This window comes from Contarinia nasturtii, unplaced genomic scaffold (assembly GCF_009176525.2).
Source record: "Contarinia nasturtii isolate CC-2019 unplaced genomic scaffold, AAFC_CNas_1.1 Cnas_scaffold_3116, whole genome shotgun sequence".
NCBI lineage: Eukaryota > Metazoa > Arthropoda > Insecta > Diptera > Cecidomyiidae > Contarinia > Contarinia nasturtii.
In genome coordinates this window covers 210,952-224,344 of record NW_022200428.1, presented here as the reverse complement: position 1 = coordinate 224,344, position 13,393 = coordinate 210,952, and the positions used below count along the sequence as shown (strand labels likewise).

At 34.2% G+C, this 13,393-nt stretch overlaps 3 protein-coding genes across 3 annotated transcripts in view; 1 reads left to right on the top strand and 2 right to left on the bottom strand.

Moving 5' to 3' along the window:
* Window positions 1–3,367: 3,367 nt before the first annotated feature.
* LOC116349748 (zinc finger protein OZF-like) lies at window positions 3,368–5,253 on the bottom strand. Its single transcript, XM_031781327.1, has 2 exons — window positions 5,067–5,253; window positions 3,368–4,920 (listed from the first exon to the last, which is right to left on the bottom strand). Exons 1-2 carry the CDS (start codon window positions 5,114–5,116, stop codon window positions 3,507–3,509), a joined length of 1,464 nt encoding a protein of 487 aa, XP_031637187.1. The 5' UTR covers window positions 5,117–5,253; the 3' UTR covers window positions 3,368–3,506.
* A 1,424-nt stretch (window positions 5,254–6,677) lies between these two features.
* LOC116349789 (multiple inositol polyphosphate phosphatase 1-like) lies at window positions 6,678–8,723 on the bottom strand. The gene is made up of 7 exons (XM_031781384.1): window positions 8,613–8,723; window positions 8,299–8,432; window positions 8,088–8,179; window positions 7,851–7,997; window positions 7,561–7,779; window positions 7,265–7,492; window positions 6,678–7,190 (listed from the first exon to the last, which is right to left on the bottom strand). The coding sequence occupies exons 1-7, from the start codon at window positions 8,660–8,662 to the stop codon at window positions 6,756–6,758; spliced, it is 1,305 nt and encodes a 434-aa protein (XP_031637244.1). The 5' UTR covers window positions 8,663–8,723; the 3' UTR covers window positions 6,678–6,755.
* A 2,191-nt stretch (window positions 8,724–10,914) lies between these two features.
* LOC116349787 (receptor-type tyrosine-protein phosphatase zeta) overlaps window positions 10,915–13,393 on the top strand; it is a 38,765-nt gene continuing 36,286 nt past the window's right edge. Inside the window, exon 1 of the mRNA XM_031781379.1 lies at window positions 10,915–12,413. The gene's annotated coding sequence lies outside the window, so the exon portion shown is untranslated. The remainder of the gene's footprint in view (window positions 12,414–13,393) is intronic.

Genomic DNA, 13,393 nt, shown 5'->3' with positions numbered 1-13,393 from the left:
GTGGTCGCAAATGCAAAATGTGCGTGGTCGCAAAGAGTGATCATAAAATTTATTTATTTTCAAAAATAAAATGTTTACAATTAGAAAATTCCTTGCGATTTCATCATTTTTGTATTTAAAATTTATTTCGTTTAAAAAAAAGTAGAAGAAAAAACAAATCGTCTATCACAGTGTGGTCGCAAATACGTTGTGTGGTCGCACATGCAAAGTTTGTTCTTTCACCACCATATTACAGGTACATGGCGCCACCATGTCACTTTTTTCATGTCGGGGGGATGAGCAAAGGCAAAGAAAATCACGTGGAACAAAAAGTGTTATATTGGAATGTAGAATATTGGACTTTTACTTTTCCGCACACCTAGTGTAGGAAAGGTATTGTATTAGAAAACACGATTGGAGATGATTTTGGGGCATATTAATGTGCGTCGCTGTGTGTGATGTGTCCTGTGTCCAAACTTTTCGTTGACACATATTCATCAGAGAAATTCCATGTTCTTCATTCCATCGAAGAGCGTTGCAAAGAGAGTTTGCAAGTATTTTTCGGCAAAGTATTTGTCAAAATTGTGGCTGAAGGTATTAATGGCACCACCTAAGGAGAATACGAAGGAATTGTTGAGATATGATTTGCATTGCTAAAGGAAAGCGAACTCTGTGATAAAGAAGTTTACGTTTATCATATAGGCTTTCCGAAAATATGAAGAGAGTTTGCGACCGGGGCAGAAATCTAAAAATGTTGAATTGCGAAAATTCGGAAATCATCAAAATTCAAGTCGATGGTTGAACGTAGTGCCAAGGACTTCCGTTTTGAAGCCACCGCGTATGACGAAAAGCGAAAATTGGTCTCGAACATTTTCGATATGTGTCGATATGAAGAAGCATGGTATGCGGATAACAGCGTTTGGTGCTCGGTAATTTTACTTTATACACATTTCTGGGTTTCATATTTAACATAAATGGATTTGATTTCTTTTCATGTAGTTTTTCAAAAAAGATGACATTTTGATGCTTGAATACGCCGTGGATCTCTTCAACTTCGATGATTACGGTTATGGTTTTGAACAAAATCCAAGAGATTCAATGCCCAACCGTTCGCGATATGGTCAATACATTGAAAGGAGGATCTGCTCCAGTCATCACATACTTCACCCATACTCCAGAAGTATCGCTACACCTTGTTGACATGCATTCCCAGAAAAACAAAAGCTTACCGCTGATAACTATGGCGATATGTCGAACCGCGTATGGCAAAATAGCAAATTAGTTCCGTTCGGTGCCAATTTTGCTGCCGTCTTGTACGGGAATAATCAAGTGAAATTCTTTATGAACGAAGAATTGGTACAGCTCAGCTGGTGCAAAAATGGTGTATGCAATTTGAGTGATCTTAAGAAGAATTTCAATGCTTCTAAAATTAAATTTATTTTTGTTTGATATGTCGAATTTTATGTTCTGTAGGAGTTTTGTATTAATTTCACACATTCAAGATCACGATGTTACCAATTTTCGTAGATTTTATGTGAACATTTTATTGAACAATAAATTGAAATGAATTACAACACTTACAAGAGAATTTCGAATTTTATCTGTGATATCTAGATTTATTGGATTGGAAGCATACGTCCTCAGCAGGGAACTGAAAATGTTGTATGGGAGGTACCCCTGATTTTGATTGAAATCTCTTCAAACTTTCAGAATGTTATTTTTTTGTGTAAAAAATAGACTGTGCAAAGTTTCACGCCATTAAGGTAGCATACAGGCATGGCTCCCATACAAAAATTAAATTTTTTTGTGATTTTTTCAAGGAAACTGTATCAAAAATTGATTGTATCTCAAAACTAACCTCGTATTCGGTTTTCTCGTGCCAAGAAACCCCCCAATACATTCCAGAGTGTTTAAGTCTACATTAAGTATGACTTTTGGACGAAAATTGGACTCTTTTATCACTACAGGCATGACATTTTTTTCCATCAACCAAAGTCGCTCAAAGGCTAATGATTTCTATTCCTCGGGACCCCCAATCATCCTGTTAAGTCAGATTTTGAATTAAGTTTCTACGATGAGCGCAATCTTGCTAACAAATTTTGCGTACGACGTACAACGTACAGATTAACAAAAACCATGCTCAAAAACGGCCTGATTCGGGTTCTCTGACCTCAGAAACGTCCAGAAAACATGTTTCTGAAGTTTTCAAAACTTTTACAAAATACACTTCACTTTTTTGCTTACCCCTCTCAATCTTTTTCAATTACCCCATCCTTTAAATTTTTTCCATGAGGACGTATGATTGGAAGTATTTGGTTCATTTTATTTCTCTTAAAACTCAAAATTCAAGCTTATTCGTTAACGAATCTTTATTCCAAACAAAAATATTTCATATACATTTTCGAATTTAATTCAACTTAATCTAAATTTTCGATGGAATTTATGAATAGGAATGAATTAGAATGAAATAAAGGGTACTTTAAGGGAAAGTTAATGTGTTTGTTATTGGTGTTTGATCAATAATCGATGGGTGTTTGGTTGGCTCAAATCAAATACAATTTATAGATGAGTGTAGTTTAATAATTCTGTTTGTGGATGCGGCTCTTCATGTGATTCGTTAAGCTTGACTTTACAGCGAATCCAATTCGGCATGACTTACACTTGAACGGTTTGTCGCCCGAATGCGATCGCAAATGATTTTCCAAAGAAGCCATAAGAAAACCATAGATTTATTGCCCAAAACGATAAAAAATAAAATTCACATATAGTTGGCGGTGCATTCTATGCAAACTTGTTTTCCGTTGCAACGGACTAAGTGGAAAGTATACGCTTATTACATAGAATGTGGCGCCAACTATATGTGAATTTTATTTTTTATCATTTTAGGCAGTAATCTTATCGCTTCTTTGATTTACTTCCAAAGAACTTCTTGCAAATGTGGCAATGATAACACCGCCGACGACAGCTTCGCTCGTGTGCTTTGCATTTTGTTTGCTTCGTAAAACCATAACGACAAATCGAACATTTGAATGGCAGCTTCATGGTATGCAATTTCATGTGGAAATCAAGAGTGTGTTTCTGTTTGAATTGCTTCAAACAATGTTGGCATTTGAATGGTCTATTACCAGTATGTACGCGCATATGTTGTTCCAAATTCGTCTTCTTCGGTCCAATTAATTTACCACAACATTTGACAGCGTAGATGTCGCTAATGAAACATGAATGAGACAATTTCAGATCAAATTTTGAATCGATAAAAAATTTAAATAAAACAAATATTTCATCTGTAAAATGAAGGAAAATCAAATAGTTGTACATTAGAACGCCAAAAAGTTTATTGATCAAAAGATGTTTATTTCAATGACAATTCCATTTCAATCGGTATTTAATTCAGCTTAACCTAAAAATTCAAATCAGATGATGATATTGATATGTGAAGTTACTTCACTGAAGTATGAACATTAAATTGAACAATTTATGAAATTCAAATAAATTGTTTTGATTTCGTCGATGATGGATGTTGTGATTTAGATTCGTTCAATCCGTTTGTGGATGCGGCTCTTCGTGTGCTTCGTTAAGTTTGACTTTACAGCGAATCCAATTCTGCATAACGTACACTGGAACGGTTTGTCGCCCGAATGCGATCGCAAATGATTTTCCAAATTTGATTTACTTCCAAAGAACTTCTTGCAAATGTGGCAATGATAACACCGCCAACGACAGGTTCGTTCGTGTGCTTTACATTTTGTTTGCTTCGTAAAACCATAACGACAAATCGAACATTTGAATGGCAGCTTCATGGTATGCAATTTCATGTGGACATCAAGAGTGTGTTTCTGTTTGAATTGCTTCAAACAATGTTGACATTGAAATGGTCTGTCACCAGTATGTACGCGCATATGTTGTTCCAAATTCGTCTTCTTCGGTCCAATTAATTTACCACAAATGTAACATTCATAGACATTTGCATTGCATTTTTCTTCATGCACTTTTTGTTCGTCCTTTTGTAAAAATACTCGACGACATCTCGAACAGCGGAACAAAGATGAATCAGCATGCAATATCATATGCTCATTTAGGTTTTGCTTTCTTGCAAATTGCTTCAAACATTCTTTGCATTCAAATGGTTTATTTCCGCTGTGAACACGCATATGAACAATCAAATTTACCTTCAGCGATCCAAACGATTGCTTGCAAATATGGCATTCATAACGAAATACCTTGCAATTGGCCTGATGCTCGACCTTTTCATCTTTGTCGTCGAATCCATCCAAACAACCATCGCAATGAAACAAAAACTCTTTAACATGAGCTTTCTTGTGGCTTTGGAGAGTTCGCTTTGTTGTGAAACGTTTTGCGCAGTACTTGCATCCGAATGGCTTTTTGCCAGTATGTTTGACCATATGTCTGTTTATTTGTGATTTATAAACTGCATTATATTCGCAGACGTCACATTTATATTTCTTCGATGCGATCTTTTTTTGATCGGCACTCCCACCTCGTTTCTTTGCGTTATTCCCTTCATTGCCAATGTCCATCGGTATTGGATTGTCTTCAGCTTGTGGTTGTTGCATCGGATTTTGATGACCATCATCTCGATTGTCTGCCAAATCGTCGCTCTTCTTCGAATTTCCTTCCTTCTTTTCATCGGTCTCTGTCTTCACTTCGGTCTTAACCTCGTCAAAATTCATATGTTCGAAATCATATTCGACGGGATATTCATTGGAATCAAACACACCTCCAACATCGCGGTTATCCATTGCAGGAACGTCAATCAAAACGCCAACAGACTGTGGTTCTTCTTTGATGTCCGTCTCTTGTTTGATTTCGGACGAATCAATGAAAAAATGGCTGCTTTTGGTGTTTGACCTTTCCATAATTTCCGAATCAGATACCAGACTATTATTAACACTATTACTTGATGCAGTGTTAGTGGCCTGTCTTGAAACAAATAATCGAAAAATAATAATAATTGATAAAATATCTCTTTTTTTTCTCAGATATTTATTTTTATTGTAATATCATTCTCTCGCGCCACGCATTACAACAATTACAATACAGTTTGCAGTCTTACAAAAATTACTTACCTTTTTTTGTTTCTTATTTTATCGCACGGAAACTTATGATTCCATTCCATTCACTTGTTTTCGTTGCTTAAATAGTTATTTTTGTGAAAAATATTGAAAATTCAATGAAATACTCGATAAATAAATCAAAAATCTAATTGAGTCGTTTGTTCTCTTATTTGCTGAAAAAACGTGTTTTCATCTTCAATGTCGCTGACAGAAAGAATGACCATTTGCAGTCGTGCTGTAGATGAGGCGATGAAACGGAATATTTGCGATAGTATGAGTGCAACATTAAAGGGCGACTGCGTGGTGAAATTTCAAACTACGATTGAAGTAGATCGTATTTTCTCATAGAAAAACGTAACAATATGCCTCTTCTTTGTTATCTGTAGTAATAATGCAAAAATAAATCCATAATTGGCAACAAAACCCAATTTATACACAAATTTTTGTTCAAGACAATGAACTCTCGTTCAAAACGTGGGGATTTTTATATGATGTTTTGTGTTCACTTTCCAAAAGAAAACTTTTAATATGAAAGAACCGCATAAACTTTGGGGTCGAACTGGCACTGATGACTTTAAATACCTTTCCAATTTGCATCTAAAATAAGTTCTCATGACCTCCTGAATGAAAGAAAGACTGTAAATCTGGCCGTAGCTTCGTTGCAGCTTGGAATCAATGGACAAGCGACATGATTTTTGTCAAATTGAAGGCCATTTGAATAATGTGACTTAATTTTGACATGATATTGTTTCGTGGGTTACGCATCTGTTTTGATCTAAATATTCAGCCATCAAATTGAAACATTCTTTCCGCGTTGTCAACAGTTTTCGTGAAAAATAATTAAACATGTTTAATAACTTTTTTAACCTTTGCACGATCTTAGTTAATTTAAGCTTAAAACATTTTTACAACAGAATCAAATACTTGAAATACCTAAGAATCGATGCACAGCACTATATTTGAAATAAAAATAAACATGGGAGTTGATCATTCGAAGAAGTAGCAATAAATACGTGTAAAGGGATCTCAAATTCTCAAGTCAACAAAAACTATTTTTAAACTGTCAAGTATATTTGAATTCAAAGCTGGGAATGATTCGTAATAAGTTTTGCCAAATTTTTGCTTTTTTCTAAATTCATATTCAAACACAGACCAAATGTTATTTTTCTTTTATTTAATCTCAAAAAATTGTTGAAAGATCTTTCGATCATCGAACTTCAAATATTGGAATAATTGAACAATTTTTAGAAATAAATATCTCAAGTTGTTTTCGAACAAATAAAGAATTTTTCGGTTTTAATAAAGATATGCGATGACTTTGTGAAAAACAACTTAAAATGAATGGAAATTTTTTTTGGCTTCGTGAAGTTCAAGTATTTGTATTGAAAAGACGCTCGGCGCATGAAAATTATTAAAACCACGAAATACAAACACGAAACATGTACTTAGGGCATAGCCTATTATGATACAACTAGGTTTTTTAAATTTTTTGTATGAAAAGTTTCGAAGCTGAAAATTACGATGGCATATTTCCACATCATCATATGGACGGTCCATGATCATATCCATCATGTCCTTATCAATAACTCCTTCATATCTCGATTCAAGTCAAAACAAAGAAAGTTGCCATGAGAATAATTTTTATACATTTGGGTCATTTATTAATTCAATCAAAGAGGACAGATAAAAATTTGAAGAATTTTAGAAGCATTGGCTGAAATTCTTCTTAAGATCACTCAAATTGCATACACCTTTTTTGCACCAGCTGAGCTGTACCAATTCTTCGTTCATGAAGAATTTCACTTGATTGTTTCCGTACAAAACGGCAGCAAAATTGGCAGCGAATGGAACCAATTTGCTACTTTGCCATACTCGTTTCGACATAGCGCCATAGTTGTCAGCGGTAAGCTTTTGTTTTTCTGGGTATGCATGCATGGCAACAAGATGAAGTGACACTTCTGGAATATGAGTGAAGTATGCCGTAACTGGTGCAGCTCCTCCTTCAAAACTCTTTACCATGTCACGAATGGTTGGGCATTGGATTTTATTATTTTGATCAATACCATAGCCCCATTCGTAGAAGTTGTACAAATCAACGCCGTATTGAAGCATTTTGATGTCATCAGCCTTGAAGAACTGCATGAAAACAAAAGAAATTTCAGATTTGCAAATGTATTTCAATATAAAGATAGCCGAATTAGATTAATTACCGAGCACCAAGCACTATGGTTTGAATACCATGCTTCTTCATATCGACACATATCGAAAATGTTTGAGACCAATTTTTGTTTTGTGTTATAATCGGTGACTTTTAAACGGAACTCCTTGACGATTCGTTCAACCATCGTTTTGTATGCGGGTAATTGTTGGAACTTTGGTAGCTCCACATTTGCTGGACGCTGACCTGGTTGCACGCTGTCTACATATACTCGGTAGGCCTAATGGGCAAATTTAAAATTGTCTTCAGTAAAAATACAGCAAGTTTAAGATTGACATGTCATAATACCTCAACGATTCCTTCGTACTCAGTTCCTTCAACTGTTCCATTAATACCTTCAGCTGCATTTTTGCCGAATATTTTGCCGAAAAATACTTCCATACTCTCTTTGCAACGCTCTTCGGTCGAATGGAGAAGATGGAATTGATCTGGCGAATACTTGTTGGTAAAAAGGCTGGGGAATCGGCCCTGATAATTTTTAGCCACTGATTCAAGCTCCGTTTTACCCTAAAGAAACATTAACGACATGGAGAGAAAATCATTTTTTTTTTTTTTTAATTTCATCGCAAATTACTTACACTTGATGTTATCATATCAACTTTTCCATGGGATTGGCTTCGATCAACGCTTACATCCAATTTCCATGTCTTTAGCTTATCCCAAGCATTTTTCGAGAATGGAACGCTCTTTTCATTTTTGAAACTTTCGACAACTTGCTTGGCCACCTGACATTTTCACGATTTTAAAAGGGGAAACTCTCTTAATCACATCAAATCCATAGCTTTCTTTTTTAAAAAGAAAATATCGTTACTTACAGACTCAAGACCAGTCAAAATTGGAATTTCGAATCTTTTCAGCGATCGAGTTCCATGACGAATGTACATCCATACTTTTTTCGCTTCAGCACCTAATTTAATAGAAAATTTTCATAATATTTCTTGGTTTTATAAACATTTTTCATTTTTTTAAAATTACAATGAAATTATGTATTCCGCTTAGTTGCTACTAATATTTTTTTTTTTTAACCTGAAACCTTGAAGTCATTATTATTAATTTTCCGTTTGGTGGCAAAATATTTTTGCGATGCTTGCTCATTCACAACATCGTACAGATGCTTGTCTTCTTTGACGAACTTGCTCGGTTCACATTGAACCTGGAACCTGAATGACATAATGAAGTAACGAAAGAAAATATTAATAAAAGTTAGGAAGTTAGTTTAGATTAAATTTAGTTGCTGTTTTTTATGGAAAAATATTTTTCCCACACTAATTGTGCGGAAATGTAAAAAATAGATTGAGAAAAATTAAATTGGAGAAAAATGACAAAGAAATTCTACTTACACTTCGCCAACGATTAATATGAAACAAAAAGCGCTTACAAAACGGATCATTTTGAGTGTATAATAACTGTGAATTTGAATGCATCTCGACCGCTTATTTATACCTAAAAAAATCGATTATTTCTCTGATGAACATTATTTGCATTCCACATTCCAACATTACACAATTCGCTCCACGTGTAATGGATCGCAGTATTTCTCTATTACTTTATTTTTGTTCTTTATTATTGCCATACATTTCTTCTACAGTTTTCAACGGTTTTCAAAGCTATACCAAAATATGAGTGGAAAAAATGAATTTTATTCTTCACGCGCTGCCTTTAAAAAGCTTAATTTAACCTTTCTGACCTTCTTCTGAAAGTTGGTTATTTCATTAAAAAATTAATTAAACGCATACCAGAAGCTGAAAGAACAAAGAAACGAAAAACAATTCTTGCAAAACAAATGACTCAGTGCATTCCATAAGGAGGGAATTATCTGCAATATAAACTGGTGGTGTATAGCAACAGGAAAATTTAGATGTGAATAATTCCCACTAATTCGAATTTACACATTTTTAGTAGGTTACACATTGAAATTGACCACTTTTGAATGCTGTGGATTTTGATTTGTGAAAATGTATTGTCCATTCAATTGTGCTTCTATTTGTTGACTACTTCAATAGATCTTTTACATCGATGTATCAAGTCACACAATACATCGATTGGTTTGGAATATTTCACGTAAATTTCGCATTTCTTTGAAACAGAAAGTTGATTTAAAATATATTTCATGCCCACATTGTGATCTATAATGAAAAAGGGATAAAATTGAATGTATTTCAAAAAGTTAAATCGTTTTCTCCCATTCAAAAATGAATTGACTTTTTACGGTCATGCTTTGTTTTTCTCAATTTATCACTGAAAAATGTGTTGACGTGTGTATTGAAGATTTTGGTTTTTTTCCAAAGTATGTTGTTGACTAATTGTGTATTTTGAGTGATAATGTAATTAAGAACTGTCTGTGGTAAGTTAAAACGCCCATTGAATTCCGTCATTGACTTGATCCTATTTGTAATACAAACCTCACAACAACTCAATATTTTATAAAAATTCAAGTAACTTGTCAAACATACAGGGACACAGGAGGGTGTATCCCCCCTTAAATCGTCCGATATACCCTCGGTAGGCGATTTCGAGAGATAAAAAATTCGATTTGCTGGGGCTTTTTAAGCCAAATTCTTCCTCCCTCGTATCATTATTTTCCCACGTGGAATGAAAATCGCCTTTTTGCTCAGATTTTCAGAGCGAAAAATTCTTTGGAGTTGCTGGTGTTTTGACTGGCAGATAGACCCCTTAATTTTTTACCGTGCCTTTTTGTGTAAGTTCATTACATTCCGTGTTTCCTAAAAAAACCAACCGATAGTTCATCAAGCGGAATTTCGTTTTATCTTCAAATATTCATAAAATTTCCAGTGTAACCTGAAACCGTATGCTTTTATAGTTTATCACTTTGTGACAAATTCAAAGTTGAAAGCAAAATTGGGGAACGTGACAATGAATAAAATATACGCCCCAAAAGCGATAAATGAATTTGACTTTCAAAAGGAGCACATTTCTGATCTCAAAACAACAATCGTTTGACTCATTCTCCAACAACTGTTTTCCATCAAAAAAATTTGAATTTTATTTGCAAAATAAAATAAATTCGAAATGAAATAGTTCCATAAAATTGAAAAAAGGTAATTTTTTGACATTACGTTCTTGTAAAATGGGTGTTTTATTCATAAAAATGATGAGAATTCCTACAAAAATCGGTCAATTTGAGTAATGTATTCAAATAAGTGTAATGTCTGTCAATAATTGAATTTCTCTCCATAATCTGTCCGTTTATCATTAAATGCTATGGAATTTCTCGAAAATACACAACAAAGAAAACCATTCAGCCTGGCATTCCGATGGGCGTTTTAAAGTCCATTGAGACCATTATATCGATAACTGTCTTTATCTCACCGCTGTAAATTTTAATACATATGTGCCAGGCAAATGCGATTACCATAGTAATATCAATTGGCCAAACAACAAAATTGCTTTTGTTCTCAATCAAACAAAAAGTCGACTGATAGGCGCCGAAGTCGATGAAAAAAACTCACTCCAAACTGAGTGAATATCAAACTTCCACTCAATTACACCGATCCAACACATTTATTATCTCTTTCTCTTTGTTTGACTCATTCTCTTCATGCCAAAAAACTCACTCAAAACCAGAGAGACTTGCTCGTGAGCCAACCAGTTTAACTGGTGAGCGGTTTCATTGTGCTCATTCATAGTCAGTGATTCAAAGTGATCAGTTCATTTATTTCGTTTTTCTGTCGTGCATTTTTTTTATGTGCTCGTCGTTGAGTACGTTTGAACTTTGTCTGAAGTGAAAATAAACATCGCGAACCAGCCTCGATAATATTCAAAAAACGGCCTCTGGTGCAATAAATAAAGAATTTTGTGATTATTATTATTATTTTTTTCGTTCGGTTGTTGCATTTCGATGTGCATCGAAAGTGCAATGGTATGTGAGAACATTCAGCGTGCATTGTGCGACTAGAATGTAAATGTGAACAAACTAAAACTAAATACCGATTGTCGGGCGATTTAAAAGAGAAGAAGAAGGAGAACGAGAGAGAAAAAAATACATCGAGTTTACCTGGTTTTACCCAGACACCAAGAATCAACTCAACAACACAAAAGAGAAACACACAACAAAACATCAACGGAGATAGAGAGAGAAAGATAAAAAAGAAACTCATATGCAACAGTTCTTTATGTGCCTTTGCATCGATTCATAAGCGTATGTGTTTTTCTTTGTTTATTATTCATCGCTCAATGTGTTTACTGCCGTGTGCGATTGCTTGACCGTGATTGACAACGAAATCGACAAATAAAGCATTTTGTTTGATTGAAACATTCATATTTTATGATCAGTGCTTTTTTTGGTATTTATAGACAAAAAAATCAACATTTTTGGGAATAAATACATCAGCAAACACGGAAATTAAACCAAAAATACAGTTTTTTCTTCAATTCAAGGACCGATGGAATTTTAAACAGTTTAATAATAGGAAAATTTCTTGAGTAATGGTTTATGATTGAAACTGTCGAAATATTGTACAAGTTCGTGGTTCAAATGCCCAAAAAAATATGAAAAATCTCGAAAAATTCCAAAAGTTTGATTGAAAAAGTGAAAAAATCATTTAATTTGATTAATTAAAAAAATGTGAAAATTCCAGCATAAAAACTTCCGAACATCGATTGTTGTGAAAACCCGAAAACTATTAGAAAATTTGAAATCATCCAGACTCCATAGTTCTTCGAAAAAAAATCTAGTTTCGTACAAAATACAGCATTTTTTGAAAATAAAGAGGCAAAGAGTCGATTTTCTTTCCTCTAAGGTGTCAATTTTAGAATAAATTTGAAATCTACATTTTTCATTTTAAAAAAATTGTAAAATTTGTTCAACAAATTTGAGTAATCCCCGGAAATAGTTTTGTGCAACGCAAAATTGTGGTGGATTATTCAAAAACAGAGGTGAATCAATGCAGTGTGTGAAATAATATGTGTTTGGTGAATCAGTGAGTAAAAAAACGAAATTTCTAAGAAGGGAAAAAATCGTCAGTGACCAAAAAAAGAATAACCGAATGACAAAAGTGTTTATCGAAAATAAAAAATCTCTTTCAATTAAGTGACGAATAAGAAAAAAAGAAATAGTCGTGACAAATCGTATAAATCGAGATTTAGAAACGGATAAGCGTTGTTTGAAGTGAGAGGAAAAGGTAAGTTATTTATTCGTAAATGTAATGACGATAGGCCCGTATTTTGCCATTCAATTAAATCTTGATTTATCTATAATTATGTTTGCAAATGAATTGTACGCTGAAGGTCTTGAGTCGAGACATACACACGCCGCATGCCAGTGCATGTGCAATGCACGAATGCCTTGTTTTCAACTCGTAAATAGCGTTAGAAAATGGAGCTCTGCATTGGACAGACACGCACCAAACTTGATTAAATAACATGAAATCATTGATGTGTTTAAGTGCGGCGAAAGTAGAAATGAGATCTTCTCGTGCACAACGATTTGTCGGTGTTGGATTTTTTTTTATCGTTGTCGACGTTGTTTTTGCCTGGCCGAACAATAACGGCCCCCGTATGGCATGCATTGTGATTTATTTAACAAATGTGAGATGATTTATTTGTGCATTTGCATCGGTTGGCGAAAGTGGTGTTTTTGTGCCGCGAACGCCGTTTCACCAAATCGATTTGCATTCGCTTTGAATGTAATTTTTAAAAAAACCAGTCAATCGTTTTTAAATCCCATTCAATTTCTTATGTTGCAATAGTCGGTGAGGGATTTATTGCACTTTCGTCCGATGCTGTGTGCAATGAACGTGAACAGAAAAGTGAAAACTGACCTACCTCGTCTTCAACCGATACCAAATTCAAATATACATATTCAGCCGTTTTGAGGTAGATTGATGGAGCCAAGATGAAACCTTAAAAAAAAAAATTCAAACTTAACAAAATGGAAATTTATGGAGAAAGCTTAATAAATTCAGACGTTTTCGGGAAAAAACAGAATATTTTATATGTGGAATGTTTTTTTCGGGTTCAAAAATCTTATCGAATCGTTTGAAGAAGACTTTCTTTCATTAAAAGCACAATTCGAAACCGTAAAACTTGTTATGATTACGGGAATCTCAATGTAAACACCAAACTCACGGCTTGGATGGATCCGTCTGAATTTTAAACCAAT

Bases quoted from the DNA above. Each gene is read 5' to 3' on its own strand.
- LOC116349748 (XM_031781327.1), bottom strand. From the start codon at position 5,116: ATGGAATGGAATCATAAGTTTCCGTGCGATAAAATAAGAAACAAAAAA. The intron at 4,921-5,066 runs GTAAGTAATTTT...ATTTGTTTCAAG, and splicing joins AAAATAAGAAACAAAAAAAG to ACAGGCCACTAACACTGCAT.
- LOC116349789 (XM_031781384.1), bottom strand. From the start codon at position 8,662: ATGATCCGTTTTGTAAGCGCTTTTTGTTTCATATTAATCGTTGGCGAA. The intron at 7,998-8,087 runs GTAAGTAACGAT...TGAAAATGTCAG, and splicing joins TTTTGACTGGTCTTGAGTCT to GTGGCCAAGCAAGTTGTCGA. The intron at 7,493-7,560 runs GTATTATGACAT...TTTGCCCATTAG, and splicing joins AGTACGAAGGAATCGTTGAG to GCCTACCGAGTATATGTAGA.